The sequence below is a fragment of the Larimichthys crocea genome, chromosome XIII, assembly GCF_000972845.2.
Source record: "Larimichthys crocea isolate SSNF chromosome XIII, L_crocea_2.0, whole genome shotgun sequence".
In the NCBI taxonomy this organism is placed as follows: domain Eukaryota; kingdom Metazoa; phylum Chordata; class Actinopteri; family Sciaenidae; genus Larimichthys; species Larimichthys crocea.
The window spans coordinates 25,106,284-25,127,001 of NC_040023.1; the positions used below are offsets into that span (position 1 = coordinate 25,106,284).

General features: G+C 42.2%; 1 protein-coding gene across 16 annotated transcripts in view; it reads right to left on the minus strand.

Annotated features, from left to right (window-relative positions):
- The window catches only part of plecb (plectin b), a 119,833-nt gene that overhangs the window by 52,601 nt on the left and 46,514 nt on the right, over positions 1–20,718 (minus strand). For 9 of the 16 annotated variants that reach the window (XM_019269164.2, XM_019269162.2, XM_019269161.2 and 6 more), the window contains exon 1: positions 4,999–8,623. The exons of the other annotated variants lie outside the window; for them this stretch is intronic. In XM_019269164.2, the coding sequence (XP_019124709.2) occupies positions 4,999–8,608 (3,610 nt within the window). In that variant the 5' untranslated portion in view covers positions 8,609–8,623. Of the gene's footprint in view, positions 1–4,998; positions 8,624–20,718 lie in introns of those variants that run through there. 16 annotated transcript variants of the gene reach the window in all.

Genomic DNA, 20,718 nt, shown 5'->3' on the forward strand with positions numbered 1-20,718 from the left:
CAGGGCTGTGGGGGGTGGGTGGAAAGGGGGGAAAGGGCTGGAGCTGACTGAGGGTTATAAATATCTACTAGAGCCAGATGATCACACAGAGTCACAGTTAGAAGCTGATGGAAGAGCTCTGGCTGGAGACTTGGCCACACTCGCCTCTTAGAGACACCCCCCACAAACACAAGCAGACGACCCGATCCACCTCTCTCTTCCTACTGGTCTCTTTGATGATGATGTTGGCAAGTTTATTCTGTGATATTAAGTCACAGCTCACAGCGTGAAAAAATATATCGTGTGATCACTCGAGGGTGTAATATAATTAACATATGGTAGAGTCATCATTTGGTTCATAATATTGTCAGCACATACAAAATCACACTCATCACTATTAAACCACCGAGAAACAGATGCCATGCAGTCCATGGCTTACTCATTGATGATAAGACACAGTAGATTATGTGATTTAGTCATTGAAAACACAACTAATAGTGACTTTGGTGCTGATTTTAGCTGATTCTACTGTCCCCCTCATGATGCCTCACTTATAATAAGAGTCTTTACTCAATGTCTGACCTTGAAACTGTAAATGAGATGGGTTAAACTGGATATGTTCAGCATCATCCTCGGAAAAACCACTGGCAGTAACATTAAGTGGACAGAAATAGCAACAAAGCCATTCAATATGAAAACGGACACCTAGGACTGATAGAATATTTGTACTAAATTGTGATAGCCTGATGGAGTTTAGTTTAGTGATGGCAGCTTGTAGGAGAGTATAGCATGGCCAAAGGTCTCAGTGTTCATCCCCTATTGCTTTTGGGATCACAGCAATGCACAACATTCTCTAAATATAGGTTCTAATATATGCATATGGCTTTGTCAATTGTAGTGCTGACAACTGACTCCATTTCGCCGTAATGCTAAAAGCAATTTCTCCCAGTGTCTGGAGAGTAGAGCTGGGATTGGCTTCTCTCGCGAAACATGCACACTATAGATGGATGTCCTGTGTGAATTGAAAGCAGCTATACAGAGAAAGCACGTAGGGGCTTTACACAAGATCGCAGGGAATCTCTAGATGAACCATCATCCTTATGTGCCTTCACGAACTCCTGAACTCAACAGACGGGCCTCAAGCACATATCATTCATGTTAGGACACATAGCCGAAAGGTATTCTAAGCTTGTGTCTAGTGGGAAATGCCTCAATCTACACACATATAGCTCAGAAGGTCAAATTTGTAAACACTGCTCTCCTCGACTTAACAATTCATCCTAACTTAGCAGGTGGTGAGGTCTCTCTTGAGAAAATACTGCTTAAAGTAAGGGTGAAAACATAAAGGTCAAACACTTTGGTGAAGTTATTTAACGCTAAAAACTGAATACAGAACACGTAAAGACTTTACAGAAGACTCGCATACATACTGTTCCTCCAAACTCTGTCACAAAGCTGAAGCTGAGTTCATCAGACCCTGTAATAAGGCCCAACATGTACCCAGGGAAATGACTAACGTCATAACCATCTTGGCCAAACCCTCAATATATTCCACATGTTATCGATCTCTCAGTTTCCTGGGTTTGGCCGACAGGACTTAACTGTTATATTGCTTTAGCACATTTCTGATGCTGCGTCACTCTCCAGCGCCTCTAGTCATTATGTTGCAACAGACGGCTATAAAACATGATATCAAACTCTTTGTTCTTGCCAGCACTAAAACACTGTTGGAAGATCACACACAACTAGCTCTTCAACTAGAGGATTATGTTATGAGTGCTCATTACCCTAGTCATTTGTGCACACTTGACATTATTTGTTTCTTCCGGCCCATAAAACATTTCAGTTTTAAACTCACAAACATATTGGTTGGTGATCCCTGTTTCAATCTGAATTTTACAGGTATAAAGCAGCAGCCTCGGAGGACTACAGACGCCCTCTCAAGTTTCATTCGGACTATATTTTGAGCACTGGCACAGACTGTTGTATCAACATTAGAGCCCGACCGATAATGGTTCTTTGGGGCCCATGCCAATATTACGGATATATGTGATTCCGGCCTATTGATATATTGGGTGGGCTCTATTCAATATCTCTTCATTGTTAAAATGTTTATTTTTCTGTGCTTGGGTCTCTTTATGAAAGGTAGGCCACTGTGAAGTCTATGATGAATCCAATACAACTAAGGAGGGCCGAGTCGACAGTAAAGGATAGGGCACAGCAGCTAAGGTCATTGACTTTGTTTTGAGCAAAACATTACTGGTGGCCAACAACAGAAACAGAGGCAGCAGATTCTACTTAAGCTGCCAACTCACAACACTAGCTATTGATGAATAGCATTAGATTGAACATTCATTATGTTCCACATTTTTGGCCCTTATTCTATTCAAAAAGGTCAGGCTCATAATTTGAGCGCTCAGATTTGAGAATGGTCCGGGTGAGTCATAACATCAAAATGATGTGCCACCATAATGAAAGACACAGAGCTGCAGCATACTGTAGCTCTTCATTTAAGCAATCACACAAGTATGCGCCGGGCATGATTTCAGAGATGAAAACATGGAGGACCTCAGTGACATGCCTGGGATATGATTTAGCCTAATTGGCCCTGGTGCCATGTGTGGGCAGACTTTAAGCAGCCTCTCAGGCATGTCGGAGTCATTCAAAATTGTTCACTGCACAGCTTCTGTTTTTGTGCATGTACAGCGCCCTCCATTCAAGAGAAATCAAACGTGCGACACACAACGTGTTCCCTTGAAAGCTAAACCAGTGTAAGGAGCCCTTGTTTTGAAAGAAACATTTTTGTGGCACAAGTCAGTCTTTTTTTCAAATTCTTTCCTTCTTTCTGGTTTCCACATTACTGATGCAATGAAAGGGAAATAGAAATTGTAGGACAGCAGGACAAAAGTAGACATACCTAACTGCAACTATATCCCTGGGGTGAAACTGAGGCTGCTGACAGCTATTTAATTAACTACCATACCAAGAATACCTCACTCACACACACATCACAGCACTATAAATTGTATCTTTGTAAACCACTGCCCTATGTGACACTACTCATCATATATGGAGGTAAAAAGGAGGAAGGAAACTGATTTGGCAACAGTGCACAATCTGGGTAATCTGAAGCTTAAGAACTAAAATGAAAACAAGTTTTATCAACTATTTGAGGCGAAATCTGCGTTATTTGTTATTTCTTTATCAAAACACCTCTGACAATAGTTGTAGTACTTGCTGCAACCTGCACTACAGATGACAATGGTCGATATGGACAGCAGATGTCAGCAGTGGGTCACCAAACAGTGTGGTCATCTGATAGGCCGGCACTGCTGCAGTCATATCTGATTATCTCACACATCACACAGAACGCCACAATTAAAAGTCAGATTTGGAAATGTTACAATCATCTGTGCTAAGCAGAGCCCACGTTTCTTTTAGAGTGTGCTGTAGTCAATTAAAGTCATGTGTTGCATATGTTGTTTGCTGTACATGAGTCATAAATAATGTTTTATCAGTCTGCAAAAGGGACTTATTTTCCTGATGAGTACCACAGATTGAATACAGAGACCAGGCTGCTAATTGAATCCAGATCTGCTGTCACGTGTGGAACCAAACAAACACACCCATAGAGCTGTGAGCAAACTATTCCAGCTTCCTGACTCTTTGTCCGTTGCTCACACCCACAATAGACAACGCCTATATCAAATCCTTGCTACACCCTTTTAGGGAAACCCAAATGTACACATTAGTCAAAATAACATATTATTTCACTTTTGAAAGTTGTGAAATATTAGATATCATCCGAAATCTGGAGTCACATGAATATGCCTCAGCATCATGGGTTAATATAAGCACTGCCAGTTTCACTTCAGCAGAAGCTACCACAGCTTCAAACGGCACCTTTTTCTGGACTTTCTGAAAGTTATTTTCCAGATCCAGCAAAGGAGTCGAGCATATTCTACTGTTATCACATAGCATACATAACTCCCAGATCCTACGCATACCATATCATAATGGTATGCAAGGGGCATGCTTATCTCCTATACACCACAGGATGAAAAGAAAACAGAGAAAACAACCACAGAATATAAAACAGTGCCAGGAACACAGTCATACTGGAGCAGTGAGAAAGGGAGAGAAATGTTCCCAAAAGTACCACACCTCCCTTCTCTTAGTATGTCTGGCTTTCACTCACGCACAACTATCTCTGCAGGGAACAGGCGAGGCTGAATCTTACAAACAGCCCCACCTTGTTGGAATGACAGCAGGTCTGCATAATCTCATTTGGCAAACAGAGGGGGATCCAGAGATTATGTTTTCACTTAAACATGTGCAGAATTCAAATTCCCACCCAAAAAAAACTTTGATCTTTGAGTTGCCACTGCCACTGTCACATGGTCTGCATGTAAACAGTGTAGTAAATGACATTTTAGTAAATGACATTTGGTACTGAATGCTGAAGTTTTATACATAGTTTTTGTGTAACTTTCACCTGTGACTACGTGTGGAGGAGGAATCCATGTCATAATGCCAGTGTGGAATCTGACAGTGTCTCGAATACACTACAGGGTGTGCTTTGAAAGTGTTACTGATACTTCATCTATTTTAACACACACATAATTAAATCACAGCCACATCTCACTGGACTCTTCTCACCAGCTCACTAAAACTATTCCTAAAGAGAAACTGCTTCTAGTCCACATCACAAAGTAGAGGCTGGGCACTGTAACATGTAACTTTAAGCCATAAACTGTAATCAAATCATCCCAAATAATACTTTAAATGAGAAGTCAGAGACCGACAATTACAGCATGGGTGTGTTCTTCAGAGTATGAAATACTTTAAGTGCATGACAATATGAATGAACAACAATAGAGCTGTCATCAAATACCCTACCTAAGACCTCCCACACTACAAAGAAAGGTGAAAAACTAGACGCAAGAGTAATTACATCACATGCACACAGAGGGTATTATAAAGCAGGAAGTAGGTTAATTGGCACGCATTCAAACAAACCTTCAACGAAGTTGGGCCATGTTTTCTCCTCTGGCTCTTCCAGTGAGTGATCCCAGTCTTCCTCAGGTGAAGCTCCTTGCACCCTGGCTTCAGCCACCCCTGACAAAAGTGCCCGCTCTATGGCGATTGCTTCCAGAACATCCAGGTCCAGTTCTTCTCCTTCCACCTCAGGTTGCACAGGTGGAGGAGGGGATTGCTCCCCAGTTGCCTGAGGACTAACAACCTGTTTCACCTCAACGATCTCTTCAACTACTACAATTTTTCTCCTCATGGCGGCCTTGTCTATGTCAGGGCTTACAGGCTCACAGGTGTCCTCCAGGAGAGGCTGGTCAGGCTGGGCAGCTGCGGGTGTGGCAGTGGCAGAGGGTGTGTCCTCCTCCAAGTCTCTCTTCTTCTCTCCCTCCTGCTCTAAGGCCTCAAAAACAGAGAGCCGTTTCTCTGTGCTGCGCTCTGCTGTCTGACTGGCTGAATGTTGTGCAACTTTGGGAGGCTCCTCTTGCCTGGCGAGTGGGCTGGCCTGTGCCTGAGCTACAGCTGCCACTGCTGTTACCACTGGTGCTGCTGACGCTAATTCTCCGGCTGCGTGTGCTTCCCTCGCAGTGGAGGATGTTTTTGGTTTCGGAACCTCCCGCTTGATTTTTTCTGCAAAGACCAATTCTGGCTCCACCTCCCCTTTGTCTGCTGGGGCCTCAGAGAGCACAGCTGCTGCCTGCCTGGTTTCCTCAGTACACATTCTTTCAGGAGTCATCTTTGGAGAAGCAATCACTTCTGCCTGTTCAGAGGCCATGGCAGGACTGTCTTTAACTGTGGCCTTGGGCAATGATGTAATTTTAGTGGATTCAGGCGCAAAGACAGGCTTTGTGTTTATGGTGTCAGATAGTGGTGTCTGAGCCTGTTTTTTCCCTTTCCCTTTCTTTTTACTCTTTAAAGATTCCTCTGCAGCTTTCCCTGTACTTATTAGGGATTTAGTCTCAGCTGTGGCTTCCTGAGCTTCTGACAGAGGTGCAGGGCTTTTCTCTTCAGGTTTAGGGTTTGCTTGTGTAAGTTCCACTTCAGTTATTTTCTGCACCATCACTGTTTCCACTTTAGTGGCAGTCATTTCCTTAGATTTCACTGGCTCCATGTGCTCCTTGGAGCATACTGGTCCCTGTGTTATTTTGCTGACACTGCTTTCCTCAAGCTTCTCTTTTACTTGTGCATTATTTGGAAGCTCCACCGGGGGCACTGCAAAGACCGGGTTTAATGGTTGTGATGCTACTTCAGATAGCTCCACAGTTTTTTTAGGGGCTTCCACTGTTGGCTTCCCATCAATTTGGGTATTCTTTTCCCCTTTGGGGGACGCCCCCTCAGTCTTTATGCTGGTACACACAGCCAATAGCTCTGAGGTAATCACTGGTGTGGGTTGGAGGGTATTTTCAATCACTTTCTCAGGGGGCTTGTCTATAGAGGTTTTTTCCGTCTCCAACTTTGAGTCAGGAGTCTTGGATATCTCACCTGGAGATTTCTTTTTCTTCCTTTTAGATTTAGAGCTTAGCTCAACTACTTGTTTGGTTTCCACAGTCATCTCTGTGGTGGCAGCATTTTGACTGAGCTGAGGTGAAGAGGAGTCTTTTTGCACTAATATGGGGCCCTGTACTGAGACCTCGAGGGCCTTGTCTGGCACTGCTTTTTCTTCTTTCATGACATGAGAAATCTCTTTTACGTCAGTTGTCTCCTGTTTTGTAATCATCTTTGTTACTGTAGTTGTTGTACTAATAGTAGTTTTAACTTCAAGTATTGAGGACTCAGTCACCACAGTAGTTTCCTGGGGCACTTCATCAGTTTTGGTCTTTGTTGAGAGACTCACTGTGGTCATTTTTGCATCAATGGGCTCCTGGGTCACCTTAACTTGAGAGACCTCCTTTACTGAAGCAGCTGACAATACTGGTTCGCTAGTGGTACTGGCAGGTGAGGGTTTTGTGGTTTCCTGAGGATTTATTTTGAGAGTTTGCTTGGCCTTCTCCTGATCTATTTTAAATTTGACTGGTGTCTTCACTTCTGCAGGTTTAACAGATTCTTCATCAATCTTTGCTCCCTTAAGCTTCTCTTCCTTGACATTTACTATACTGACAGGCTTTGTGATGACAGTGGTGGTGGTGACAGTGTTAGTGAGGAGTTTGGTGCTTTCCTGAGCAGCAGCCATTGGAATAACTGCCTGGTCTTTCACCTTATCAGTTGCTGTTGCAGGTGTAGCCTTGACCTCTATAGATTTAACTAGATCCACCATCACCTTTTCTGTCTTCTCTATCTTGACATCTGTATTGACCGGTTTTGTGATGACAGTGTCAGTGTCAGGAAGGAGTTTGGAGGTTTTCTGAGCAGCAGCCTTTGGGAGAACTGGTTTGGCCTTCACTTCATTAGATGCTGTTACAGATGTAGCCTTGACCTCTACAGATTTAACTGGATCCACAATCACCTTTTTTGTCTTCTCTTCCTTGACAGCTTCAGTAATGAGTTTGGAGGTTTCCTGAGCAGCAGCCATTGTAGTAGTTGCTTGGGATTTTGACACTTCAGGTGTAGCTCTGACCACTGCAGTTTTAACTGGATCTACCATGGTCTTTTTTGTTTTCTCCTCATTTACCTCTTTATCAGGAAGTTTTGTGATAGCTGAATGGCCTGTGACTATTTTACTAGACGTCATGGAAGATTTTTCATCAGTAATCTTAGGCTTCTCCTTATTTGTTTTGGGAATAGAGGGTTCCGCTGGGATCTTTGATGTTGCAGCACCTGCAGTCTCAGTGACAGCAGCCACAGTTAATGCTAGGGTTGTTTTGGAGGACACTGATGTCAGAGCGGTCTGTGACACATCCTGTTTCAAAGCTTTTCTCTGAACCTGGACAGAAATCGGAGCCTTCTCTTTTTGGACATCAGACACTTTTCTTTCCTGTGATGTTACTGGCTTCTCACTGCTCACATCACGTTGCTGATGAGACGCTCGTTTTACCCTGCTCTCTTCCACAACTGCTGTTTCACTTCTGAAGCTGTCTGGCTTCCTAAACAGTGGCTGAGGCTCTTCCACTTCCCATGATGCTTTTGGTCTGGCTGGTTCTGCAGCCAGAGGACGACCCCTGAACCTGGGGGTCCTCTCAGAGTAGCTTTCCCTTTCTCCGGGACCCGTCATCTTATGGCGGTAGCCTTGACGCTCAGCCAGACCCTCTTGGCTCTCTCCTTCAGCCCTGCGTCCTGGCTTAGGAACATAAGACGTAGGACCTTCCACAGATTGGACCCGTGCAGCCCGGTGGGCAATGGCTAGGGTGGCAGCTGGCTTCCTAACCCTCTGCAGGGAGGCAGGAACAATTTCAGGTGGCAGGTGGAGGTAGTCACGCAGGTAAACAATACCCTCATTGGTCAGGTACCAGTAGAAATGTCTCCAAGCAAATGTCTCCTTCACACAACCCCTAGACTTAAGAGACCCCATGGCACGGATTACTTGTAGGTTGCTCACACCTTCTATCTCAGGGTGTTTAGTTTGAGGCCTCTTGTCCTTCTTGGCAACCATGACACCATCTCGAAACAGGACCTCATAGATGGCCCTCAGGTCCCGCAAGGGCATCAGCATTCCAGCAACCATTGTGCTTTATGTCAGTATTTTCTCTTAAAGTAAGTACTGAAAATAACAACATGAAATGCAGGTCATTAGTTAAGTAATCTCACTTCTTTTGTGTGAAAGAATCCAGTGGCAAAACCAGCTGTCACGTGCTTCTCAATTGAATCAGAGACAATGAAAGAGAAAGAAATCCTTGTAATATTTTTTCTTACTTTCTTTCTATCTTCCTCTTGCTCTTGTTGATCCTTTGGATATCGTGAAGAAAAACAAATATTCCTCTGCGAAAGCGGACTTAAACAAAGTCAAACGTGGGCTGTTCTCCTCTTACATTCAGCGTGGCTGGGAATGAACAGTCTCCGTACTGCCGAGATGGCAATGACAGAATGGAAGAGAGGGAGCGTGTGTGAGAGAGTGTGAGAGAGAGAGAGTGAGGCACACTTCTCAGTCCGGCTCCTCCTACCTTCTCTCTCTATGTCTTAGGAAAAAACTGGCATGGAAAAAAATTCTCACTAAAGTAAATAGTACAACAGGAAGTAGGAAGCAAAAGAAAAAAAACACCTGCAATAAAGTGATTGAAATAAAGAAGGAGCAAAGTCAAATGAATGGAGCAACACACCTCTGAAGTGTGTTGAGCACATGTTCTGTAGCTCTGTGACTTTTACGGAGACGCCCACCCATACACGAAAGTACACACCTCCTATATAACATATACACACACAGACAGACACTTCTAAATACACATTACTACTGGCTGACACACACCCTCTGGCGTGTCACGCACACCGGCGGTATAAAGGGGCTATTCTAAACAGAGATTAGTTAGAAGAATGAGAGTGAACCAGTTTGTATACATCTACCCTGCCCTGGAGCAACTTACTGAGCATCCATGTAGGTTATCAAGTGTATCGTGTCTAGTTTTACACACTTTATGATCAAGTATCACTGAAGAGCCTCTACTTTACACACAGGGTGTGGTTCTCAGGTCTTCTGTCACAGTCTTTGAATGTGTACAGGCTGGGGACATTCACAGAGAAAATACATAGACTGCCATGAATTTATTCTCAATAGACAGATATTTTATTGAGATTTTATAGATTTTATTTAGGTAGTTTAATGCACCCATGCTACTTTAGAAGTAATAAAAAGTCTATTCATATCTGTGTTTGTTTGGAGGGTCACCAGGTACCACGGGAAAGAAAGGAAACTACGTAAACTAAGAAGTATTTCCTATTGTAACATATTAAAGTGATGCAACAGACTGTAAAGCACACTAAATTTGTGGTGCTACTTCAGACAGCTAACATTAGGGCTTCATGCCTTGATTTAGCAGGGAACCAAGAATCCGTCTTGCACAACTATATAAAGAGCTGCGCATTATAGCTAACCTTTTCAGCACTCACAGGAACATGATATCGGATTTCTTTGCCTAGATCACTTCTCTCTTCTGTACATCTGTCTCCCGTTCGTCTCTCTGTGTCAGGGAAAGTGTCCTCTTATTGCAGAGTCTAGTGAAAGCCAAACTGGAAAGGAAACTGACCATTGTTGGTTAGAGCAGATGAGTACAGATGATGTTCACTCATCACACTGAAAAGAAAGGGATATATTGAAGAGGAGAGTACGCTAACGGTATTGTGCTGGAGCACAGTGGTCTTCTTGCGAAATTATAGTGGCAGTGAACTGATGCATTCCCCCCGCTGTTTGAAACCACACACACTATTACACATCCAAACACGGGCAGAGAACTGTTTTCATTTTATTTGCCATGGCAACAGTCAAATGAAGTGAGCCACTTCTGCGTAAGCCATGTATCCGCTTTCAGGGCTGCAGTTGAGCAGCAGACCATAAATCTGTTGTCCTGGACAGCTGGACTACACTGTCATTTATCAGGCCACCACCTGTGAAGTCACTGTGATCTGAAAGAAGCCATTAGCACATTGTCAGACTCTCATCAGCAATCAAGAAAAACAAAAATGATCTGAAAGGAAAGTGATACAAACAGTATATTGAAGGAAAAAAATAACACAGCGATACTAAATCAAATATGTGCTACAGACAGAGCCTTTGGCAGTACTGTAGAGAAATCACTTGTGCTGTGATGAAAACTATTCCTGACGCACAACAGGTTTTTGAAAACTATCTAGTCAGACAGGTGGTGATCCTGCAGGCATGTATGTACAGTACTTCCCCTATAGTGGGTAAGCTGTAAATCACACCTCATGACGGTCTATTATCTTTAATGGTTCAGGTAAAGGTGATGCATCAAACTGGAAGCAGGGAGGAGCTTTCAGTGGAATTCTTAGGTTTATGGTACAAGGCATTCCTCTGCATTACGAAACATGCTCCAGTTTGCCTGAAGCACAAGCGCAGATTGTTATGTTGGATTCATAGAAGTGTATTAACGTAACATAAAGTTGCTTTTAAAGCATTTATTGCTTAACCCATTTGGCATTTCGTGGTAGCTGACAATTAAGAGGTGATGTAAAGCAACACATAAAGGAATCCATTCAAACAGAAAACAAATGAACATATTGCAAAACAATGCAAATCAGCTCCAATAAAAGCCAGGCAGCAATGTGTTAACATTCAGGGGTAGAGCTGTCTTATTTAGGGGTAATCTGCATCACCATGCATGGTGCCTTGCTCTCCGAGCAGTGTGATTTCATGCACTGTTTATGCACAAAGTGCTCAGTGAACTTCAAACTTCCTACAGCGACCCTTATTCAGCCATCCAAATATTAAATATGCCCACTTCAGGAGAAATACTGTATCGCTAGACCTGTCAAAGCTGCTGCTTTTCACAGTGACCTGGCTACAATAGTAGATTTGAGACTCACTGAATGGAATGGGGCCTAAGTCAACTATAGAACTAATGGCACCTAATTTTATTCGGTCTATAAACAGATATTCCTGCAGCACACAGCCACAAATAGAGGAATGATGCGATTGAATGAAGACGATAAAGGAATAATAAGACTTTGGGGAAGAGTGTCTGAATAGTTTCCTAGTTATGAATCCACTTCTGCTTCAGTGTTTCAGACCTCTACAAGTCCCAGAATAGACTTGTCACCACCAACTCATGGTGGCTGGCTACTAGCCCACTGTAAAGGCCTGCTGCTCTGGGGTGTATTGGTTCTACACACGTGCCCCCCATTCTGATATCAGATCCAAGCCACTACAGCCACTTTCAGGGAACGTAAAGGTCAGCGGAACCTTCCTTACCCACTAATGCAAGCGCTTACATTACAAGACATTAGTGTGATGTTAAACTGTGTGAAACTAAAGAACAAATGTCTGGGTTCATGACTATCAAGCTATTTAGATTTACACATATAGTAAGGTTGAATTTAGCAGCAAGTCAGTAAGTCTGCCATCTGTCAGCTAATGATAGCTGGCCAGTAGTAACTGTTATTCTCAAACAGTACTTTGAAGCACTATACTGTACGTGACAATGGTGCCCCAAAATTTAATTTTATTAATTGTGTAATGATATGAGGTGGATCAAACAGACATAGAAAGGGATTTTAATGGGAGTGGCCTTTACCCCAAATCATGACTTGCAGTTTTGTAGTAATGACAAATCGTTCAGCAATGCATCAGAGCTCTCTTTTTATATGGTTGATGAGCCTATTTTCATTGGAGGAGCATAAATCCTAGATGGGCATAGTCAGGGGAGTGACCCCTCAGACAGGAACAGCTGTGGCCCCTGACAGAGCTGACGCATGTTCGAGCACAAACACCTCCGACCCAGGAATATGCTAAAGTTAGAGATTGTTGTAAACAGCTTTATATGGAGGCAAGGGTTGGCCCCACAGTAGGTACAGGATTTCCGAGTAGTTAGTTTTGATTGGATAATGAATTAATGTTTTTTTTTTTGTTTTTTTAAGATTATTTTTTTGGCCTTTATGCCTTTAATGATAGGCATAAAGATAAAGATAGACAGGAAGCAGGGGGCAGAGAGAGGGGGAATGACACGCAGTAAAGGGCTGTCCGATGCGGGATTCGAACCGGGGCCAGCTGCAGCGAGGACTGTAGCCTCTACACACGGGGCGGCCGCTTAACCTACTACGCTACCGACCGCCCAATGAGTTGATGTTTTAACAAAACACAGAGTAATGAATTAAATTTATTTATAAAATAAAAAACAAAATATTTCTTTAAAGAAAAGCTTAAGATAGACTTCAGATTTTCTCTCTTCACTTTCAACATAATTTAAATAAATCATGCTCGTCATACTTTAAACAAATTTTAAATCTCAACTGAAATAGTAAAACATGTTGACGCTCTTTCAGCCATGCTAGCAGTCTGTCAACAGATTAGTTGGTTGACCACTTTTGAATCAAACTGAAATATCTCAACTCAACTGGATGGATTTTGTACAGACAGTCTTGGTCCCCACAGGATAAATTCTGCTGATTGTGGTGATCCCTTGGCTTTTTCTCTAGGGACACTAGTAGGTCGGTGGGAGGCACTAAAGACATTTTGCAGGAGCCATGTGGAGTTCTCTTGTGAATGAACAAAAGTTATGTTTACATAACCAAAATAGTAGATCCTCTAGTATTTTTAACCCAGCGTTGTTTGCAAGTTGGCAGTATTCTTCTTATCTGTCTTTACAGCATATCTTGATGTGTTATGGCCACCTGTTGAGTGGAATAGTGTCATGTTTCTGTCTTATTGTAACATTATTTCCATGTAATAATTTCAAACTTATAGTTGTCAAGGGCCCTAAAGAAATATGAGGAAATATTGAACAGATTGTGAAGAAGTCTGGGGCAGGATTGTGATTCTGGGCTATATATAGACTTGTTGACTTGCCAATTGTAGAATGCTGACTGACTGCATGTGACGCTCATACAGGCACTAGGACAACCTTGACAACTTGGGTGACATGGCATAAACAACAGTGTCAATTAGTGCTTGAACCCATAGAGAAAGATAGCCTTTGAAATGCAAGAAGGACAAAACTACAAGGTTTAACCGCTGCCACTGACTTCTCCCTGGCCACTTGGGTGAAATTGGAAAAAACTGAGTGGGGTTAAATATTGATGAACTATGTTTTGTATGTGTAACTAAAAGGGGCCAGATATAGTTGGAGGAGTGGCCGGTAGAAAAAAAAACTAAAATATACTGTCCAACCAAACACAAACCCACAGAAGTGTGTTTGACCACAGAATGGCTTCACACAAAGAAGTACTGTGTGCTGGTGAGCATTGATGGAGACTGACAGATGTCTTTGGCATTTCTCACACTGCTGCAAAAATAAATAATCAACTATTCTTGGATGACTGAGGTAAAAACAAGAAGCAAATTACAGTTGAAAGAGAGAAATTCTTCTGGTCTGTTCAGAGCAGAGGGGGAAGAACAATAGACAAAGCAATGTTCTGAATTCAATCAAGACACTATAGGAACTGTTCTTTTTGCTTTGCCAAACTAAACTTTTCTAGCCCCATAAATATCTTTGGAGTTACATAAGGCTTGTTAAAAGTGACTGGGGAATAAGGCATCTTTGTGTTATACAATAAAGCATGTGTAACTGTGTTAAAGTGAAATTTCAGAAGACTATTTTTTTGTGGGAAAGCTTATGCTAAGTAATATAAAACTATATTGACGAGTAGAAAAGCCTACTGTTTGAGCAGAGGAAAAAAGCAAACTCTTGGCTTTTGTCTCACCAATATACACACAAATGCACATGGAAAGTCTATAAAGTGATTTGTGCTTGAGGTATAAATGTCGGGTGCTGCTTATGTTCTCAACTCCACGAGTCACGGATCACACTGACTTTTCCTTTTCCAGAGTGGAAAGAAATGAAGTCACACATGATGCCTCCCTTTTACCCACTGTACTGACCAAAAATAAGCAAGAGAACCCAAAAAGACTGCCAAGTCCCCATTCTTACTTACTCTCGCTCCAACAAGCTGTCTGTCATGTGTTAGTGGTAGGGTCTCTATTTGTCCAAACTTACAACGCCCCCTACAGCTTCTCAAACTTGGATAGGAGCCCACCCATGAGGGGGTAAAAAGGGGAGACTGAAAGCAAGAGGACAGATTTGCCATGTCCAACACTAAAAACAGCATCAGCAGAGGATAATAATGGATCATGTTTGCTATGAATTATGCAGAGGTTGCCAAAGTATTTTTCTCTCCAACAATTTACATCTATTACCCAGTACTTTGGGAAAGAGTTTTTTTTTTTTCTGCAGTACAACGTTTCCTGTTGCTCTGACGAGAGTAATAAAAATCAGATTTCGGTGGTAAATTCTGCAAACGCACAGTGACTACAAAAATGCTTTGTGTTGTAAACAAGTTCCAGCAGTGAGATCTGGACAGAAAATTCAAACCATCCCTCAGCTCTCTTTCTTGCTTTCTGCTTTGAGAGTTGTATGCCAGCTCAACTAAACGGCAGCCAGGGAATCAGAATCAGCATGCAAGAGATGTATTACGCAATTTGAGAGCTCGAAAAGGCTCAGTTATTGTTGCATAAGACGGAGCTATAATGTGCTCCCTATTTAACTCCATACTGTCAAAAATGAGTTATTGTCTGTATGTGGCCACACCTCTTCATGACATAAACCTTCATCCAACCAATGCTGACAACCATTCACTCACTGTGCCCTGCCTTCTTTTGCAGTATTGTATCATAATCAATCTTGGTTTGCATCTTACCTTTCTTCGGGCTGAGCCAGAACCGATCTCCAAGGGGATCTCCTCTGTCCATGCTGCTTTGATCTGACATATCATACAAAAGTCCTCAGTGGCTCCAATAAAACACAACACCTACGCAGTGCTTTCATGACCCAGTCAAAACCACACTGCTACTGGTTCTTTTCACTCTTGTGAGACCCACTGGTCATCCAGTGCAACAACATGGCATGCAAGATGGGTCTAAAAGAGAGAAGGAACAGGAGTGCAGGGGTACATTCAGGGTAGGGAGGGTGTTTGTGAGAAAAGAACAAAGGAATCTTTTCATCTCTGGCCCATAAATGTAGAGGAACATCTACAACATAAATCTGAGGGCCAGGCTGGACACATCCCCTCTGCTGCCCCGGATACCCTACTCCATGTCCCATACATCTGGAGGCACCCACGCTTTATTCCAGCAACAGCTAACTAGGCGATACACACTGAGTGCCTTGTTTGAGAAACCTCACAAATGACAGCCACAGAGATTAAGCAGGGTGGACACAGGAAAAAAGGAGGACAAGAGAACTAGATACAGTAGAGAGGCTGAACACAAGGAACTAAGAGCCAGTCCGCACCACCAAGGCATCCAAATGAAACCCAACAACAACTCTTGCTTTGTCTCCTGCATACATATTTCTTAGTTTATAGGGAATAATTAAGCGTTTTGCAAATCCTACCATGCAGAGCACCAATTCATATTTCCTTTTAATGTGTAACTTATTATTTTTGTAACCATATCTCAAGAGGCGTGAGATCACAGGTAACAGCCAATACTCTAGAGTTCTTATCAGTTCTGGCTCATTTCCAATGAGTGCAGTTGACCCTGAAGGGTAAAGCAAGGATATTACGTTGAGACGTAACTGAACAGACATGTACTACAGCACCTTGTTCAGACTAATCTGTGTCGCAATATAATCCTCCTTCAATAGATGTTGATGCTCATGTTAAAAGAGACTTGACATACATGACAAGATAATTAATTAAGGGTTTTCAGGATGGAATTATTACTCTTCTACACACGTGTCATAAAGGATGGGTTTACATTTTACATACAATACTTGTATGACCACATATCTCATAAAATGAATTTCCCTTATTGTATTACGTCTCTGCAAGGAAACACTGTGCAGTTAACAGAAAGTTACATTTACATTATAATTTACTTTTTTTTCATTTCCAGGAATTATTATAATAACCAAAAAATGATTTCAGTGTACATACGAGAATGTAGTCTTTATTTACAAAAGGTTTGAAATCATCCTTAAAGGGAAGAGGATCCTCACAAAATGGAGCTCCAATGTGGTTGGTGAGGAGGGTATAAAATGGCTGGAGGGAGCACCAGGTCTGATCGTGCCAACCGGGAGCAGCCTGTTTTAGCCACACAAAGGCAAAGACTAATCACATGAGTAATGGTCAACGGACATTCATTCTTCCTTTAAACAGTGTTTGTATGAAAACAAAAAATCAGCAAAAGAGGAAATAAAATCACAAAGTCACAGTTTAAGGAATAAAAGAGCTTTCTTTTCTCTTTTTCTGAATATTTGCATGATGAGTCAGTGTCTGCAAACCATGCAGGGGTGTGGCAATGCTGGGCTTTGTTGCTGTAGCAACACAACCCACAGGTTAGGCAAATACCATGTGCCGTCTACGAATGAGTTCCAAGAGAACATGGGCTTGCTGCTGCTGCCATGGGCAACAAGCTTTCAAACAGAAAAACTTGACATAGGATCCGGACTCTGGACTTCCTGACTGGCTGCCGCGATGTGTGAATTTGCATTGTAACCTGAAGAGGCTGAGCTTTATTTTTAGATAGGCATCCTGACGATCAGCCACGGATAAAATACAAATAAACACAATACAGGTGACTCCTCACGCATACACAGAAACACATATGCTGCTACAAATGCACACAGACACACAGAAAGGTGATTTATTACCCCAACTCCCATAAAACCCTCCATCTGGAGAGAATGAATCAGTTGCATTCTTTCTTTCCTCAGAGTAAGGAGGAAAAAAATGAGTGTAGGAGCTGCTTCTTCAGAAAAGAAAGACTTGCAGTAAACTTACTCAGTCAGTTTGTGTCTGAGGAAACAAACGGTCCATTTTCCCACAGCTGTAGAGTCCAGTTTCAGACAGCGGTGACTCACCATCATTATTATCCCTGTAACTTTCATAAACCGACTTTCAATGAGCTAAATTACCCACAAGAGGGCTCTTATAACCCCGCCATGTAGGAACGAATTGCAACAGCCACAGGGGTAAGGGACAATGTGACATTTTAAGTTCATGCTGCTACTCTTTTAGAGCTTATTCTGAAAGTTGTTTTGCAAGAAAGGACAAAGATGTGCTTTAGAGCACTTGTGGAATCTGAAGGGTGCTTTATCTAATGCAGAAAAAGAAGATTCCCCTAGACTTCCTGAAATCTTCTCATTCCAGCACAGGGAGGTAAGGGCAGGGCACTGCCCCAGCAGCATAACAGACAGGTATGAAGTCAACCTGATATCGACAGCTCCGTAAACAGTCTGGATAGAGAAATTAACGTGACTGACAATCCATTTGCGAAAAAACAAACAAACACTTGATAAGCGATGAAAACATTCCCTGTTCAATTTTTTTCTTTGATCTTTCTTGCAGTTGTGTACTCTCTGACTTTCAGGAATGCTCTGGTTATCTGAATCACAGCCCCTATGCAGCAGAGTATAATTACTCGAGAACAGAAAAAAAAACACGACAAAATTCACCCAACGTGTGCTTTCATGCAACAATGTGACGAAAATACGCAACTCACAGCCTGGCATGTCACAAAAATAACTTATAAGGCATGAGTCTGTGCTTGCAACTTAACCCATAAACAACAAGAGATCATTTATTATGCAGGTACAGAGCTCCAGCCAATGGGTGGAGTGAGGCAGAATTAATCTCTTAATTACTTTTAAATTGTACTCATAGGGTGAGCGTTTTTTCAGACAACATTGCCTGTAAGCCTGGAAAGAGTCCAAGACACTGTGAAATGATATGCCACACCCAGAGCTCCACTGCTGGATAAATAAAATAGTAGGTGTTATCTGTTAGTGCACATTCAAAGCCCAATACATTGGAAGCAATAATAAACTCCTACGTTAAGACACACCATTGAGTTTATACTACTAATATTATTTAACATGGGCTGTTCATGGGCCGGATCCCAACCCCGCCCGTAATTCAATTCAATTCCCCGCTGCTGCAGGAGATGGCTTTTTACTTTCCTCTTTGCTTGTACTTATTAACAAGGCTGTACTGGCTCCACATCCTGTTTTTCCACTGTGACATCTACAGCTATAACTCCTGCCTTTAAGAGAGGATAACAGTCCAAACAATGGGCAGCTTCCCTTTCCAACATATAATAAATACCAGTGAGCAGGAGCAGCTCCAACACTCAACAATGCAGTGGAGTCATTTACCACTTCTGGCACCTAAACAACTCAAAAGAAGTTTTATATGAAAGCCCACAGAGGTAACAGTCAGAGCATATTACCAGTTTGTCCTTCAGGGCGTGTGGCCCCTGTGGGGACAAAGCAACAGTGTAACTATAACCAACAGCCTCATCAGGTTACTCTGAGAATTGCTTTGTGTTTTTGTAGCCTTCTCTACACAGTCTTAGAAACAAAACCACACTATGAGCTTTTATAGAGTTCAATGCAACAAAATGTGCTGATAAAAAAGGTGTGGAGCCAGTTGTGCTGGAGCCAGCACAAGACTGTATGAACAGTACACTCTTGTGGCAAAGCTGAGACTTGCCAATGAGTACTGCTCCACACATGTACTACAGGGCGATGAGCTATAACAGAGTATCAAATGCATTTAACAGTAGCATGTGCTTTGAAGGGAATAGCAAACCAGTTGGATCACCTTCAGTGATCTACCTTGCTTTGTAAAGCTGCCCGTGAGGTGTGACAAGGTCTCAGCAAGACCAATAACTCACCCTAAGGTGATGAAATTTGAACTAGTGTGCACTGGAGCTCATGCAGAAAGATTAGGCAAAGAGATGTCTGTACTATCACGTGGTCGGTCTTTGTTCAAACACCTCTAGTCAGAACCTCTGATGTGTGAGACACAAGTTTGCTACTCTATTGACATTAGCCAACCACACACACGCACACACACACGTTCTTGGCATTTTTGCTTTATGAGTAAAGTCCAGAGTAACTGAACTAGCATTGTTTGTCCCCACCCCACTGTTCAATCACACACCCACACTCACTTCAGCAACATTTCTTCTCTTATCAACTTTGTTCACTGTACATCTGGACAGCAGATCTTCAGAGACTCATTGGGTAACCCTTTAAACACTGTGATATTTTATTATGTTCACTAAATGGTCCAGCACTGGTCATCCATTTCCATGACACACCTTGAGTTTGTACACTTAAAGCAAACCAGTGAAGTGACCTGTCTATTATGGGGGCCAAGCTACACCCATGTGTTACGCCACCTCCACGGGTTTATCATACTTGGAGTAAAACATTCCAGATGTACTTCAGAGGAAAATGATGGGGCAGGTCATGACCCAACCCTTCTGAAACATGAGAACTGTGACACACTGAGCAAAAATGCTCGCCTTAGGTGAGAATGATATATATCTATCTGCTATTAATCATTAAAATACTCTGTGAATCAGAACATTTGTGCCAATCAAAGTCCACCCATCTATTCTCCACTAACCACAAAATAGTTAAAGTTCTTTATGCAGGCAAAGACAAAAAGCTGCATCATTAAGTGAGCAAAAGAACAAACATCACAAGTGTCATCCTTTCAGTCACTATAAACAGATTCAGAGTACTTATTGGTTCAGATGTTCTGGATCATCCTCCGGCAACAGAAATGACAGAAGAAGGAGCACTCACCTAAAAGAAAAAAACAGACAGCGACAGAGAGACAAAGTATTAGTATAATAATAGCTCTGGTAAAGAAAAAAATATATAAGCTACAACACTCACAACAAACATGAAAATGGTTCAAGTTAATCTACACACTCCATTACATTACATTTATAGACACAACAGTAATCAGTACCGTTAAATAATACACAAAGAGAAATTCTTCTTTCACATGTGTTGCATTAGCAGAGCACATCAAGAATGAATGTAGCCTCTGACATTTGCAAACACTTCTCCACATGCTGGAACACTCTGGTGTTAATGACCGTCCGACAAAGAGTTGAATTCATTAATCGTGCTTGAACCTTCAGCTAATGTTTATATCCGCTCAAGTGATTTTTGCTAAAGAAAGAGGAGAGCTTGATCTTGTAAATACTGTTGCACGGAGGATTAAGCAAGAAAAATCACTGCATATGAATAAGACATCCAGGAGGCCAAATCGAGTCGACTGGCTAATATCACCATCTACTGGACAAAAAGAATCAAAGCAGGTTTGGTGTTGCTAAGCATAATGGCAAATGACTTAGAGTTGCTCCGGTTA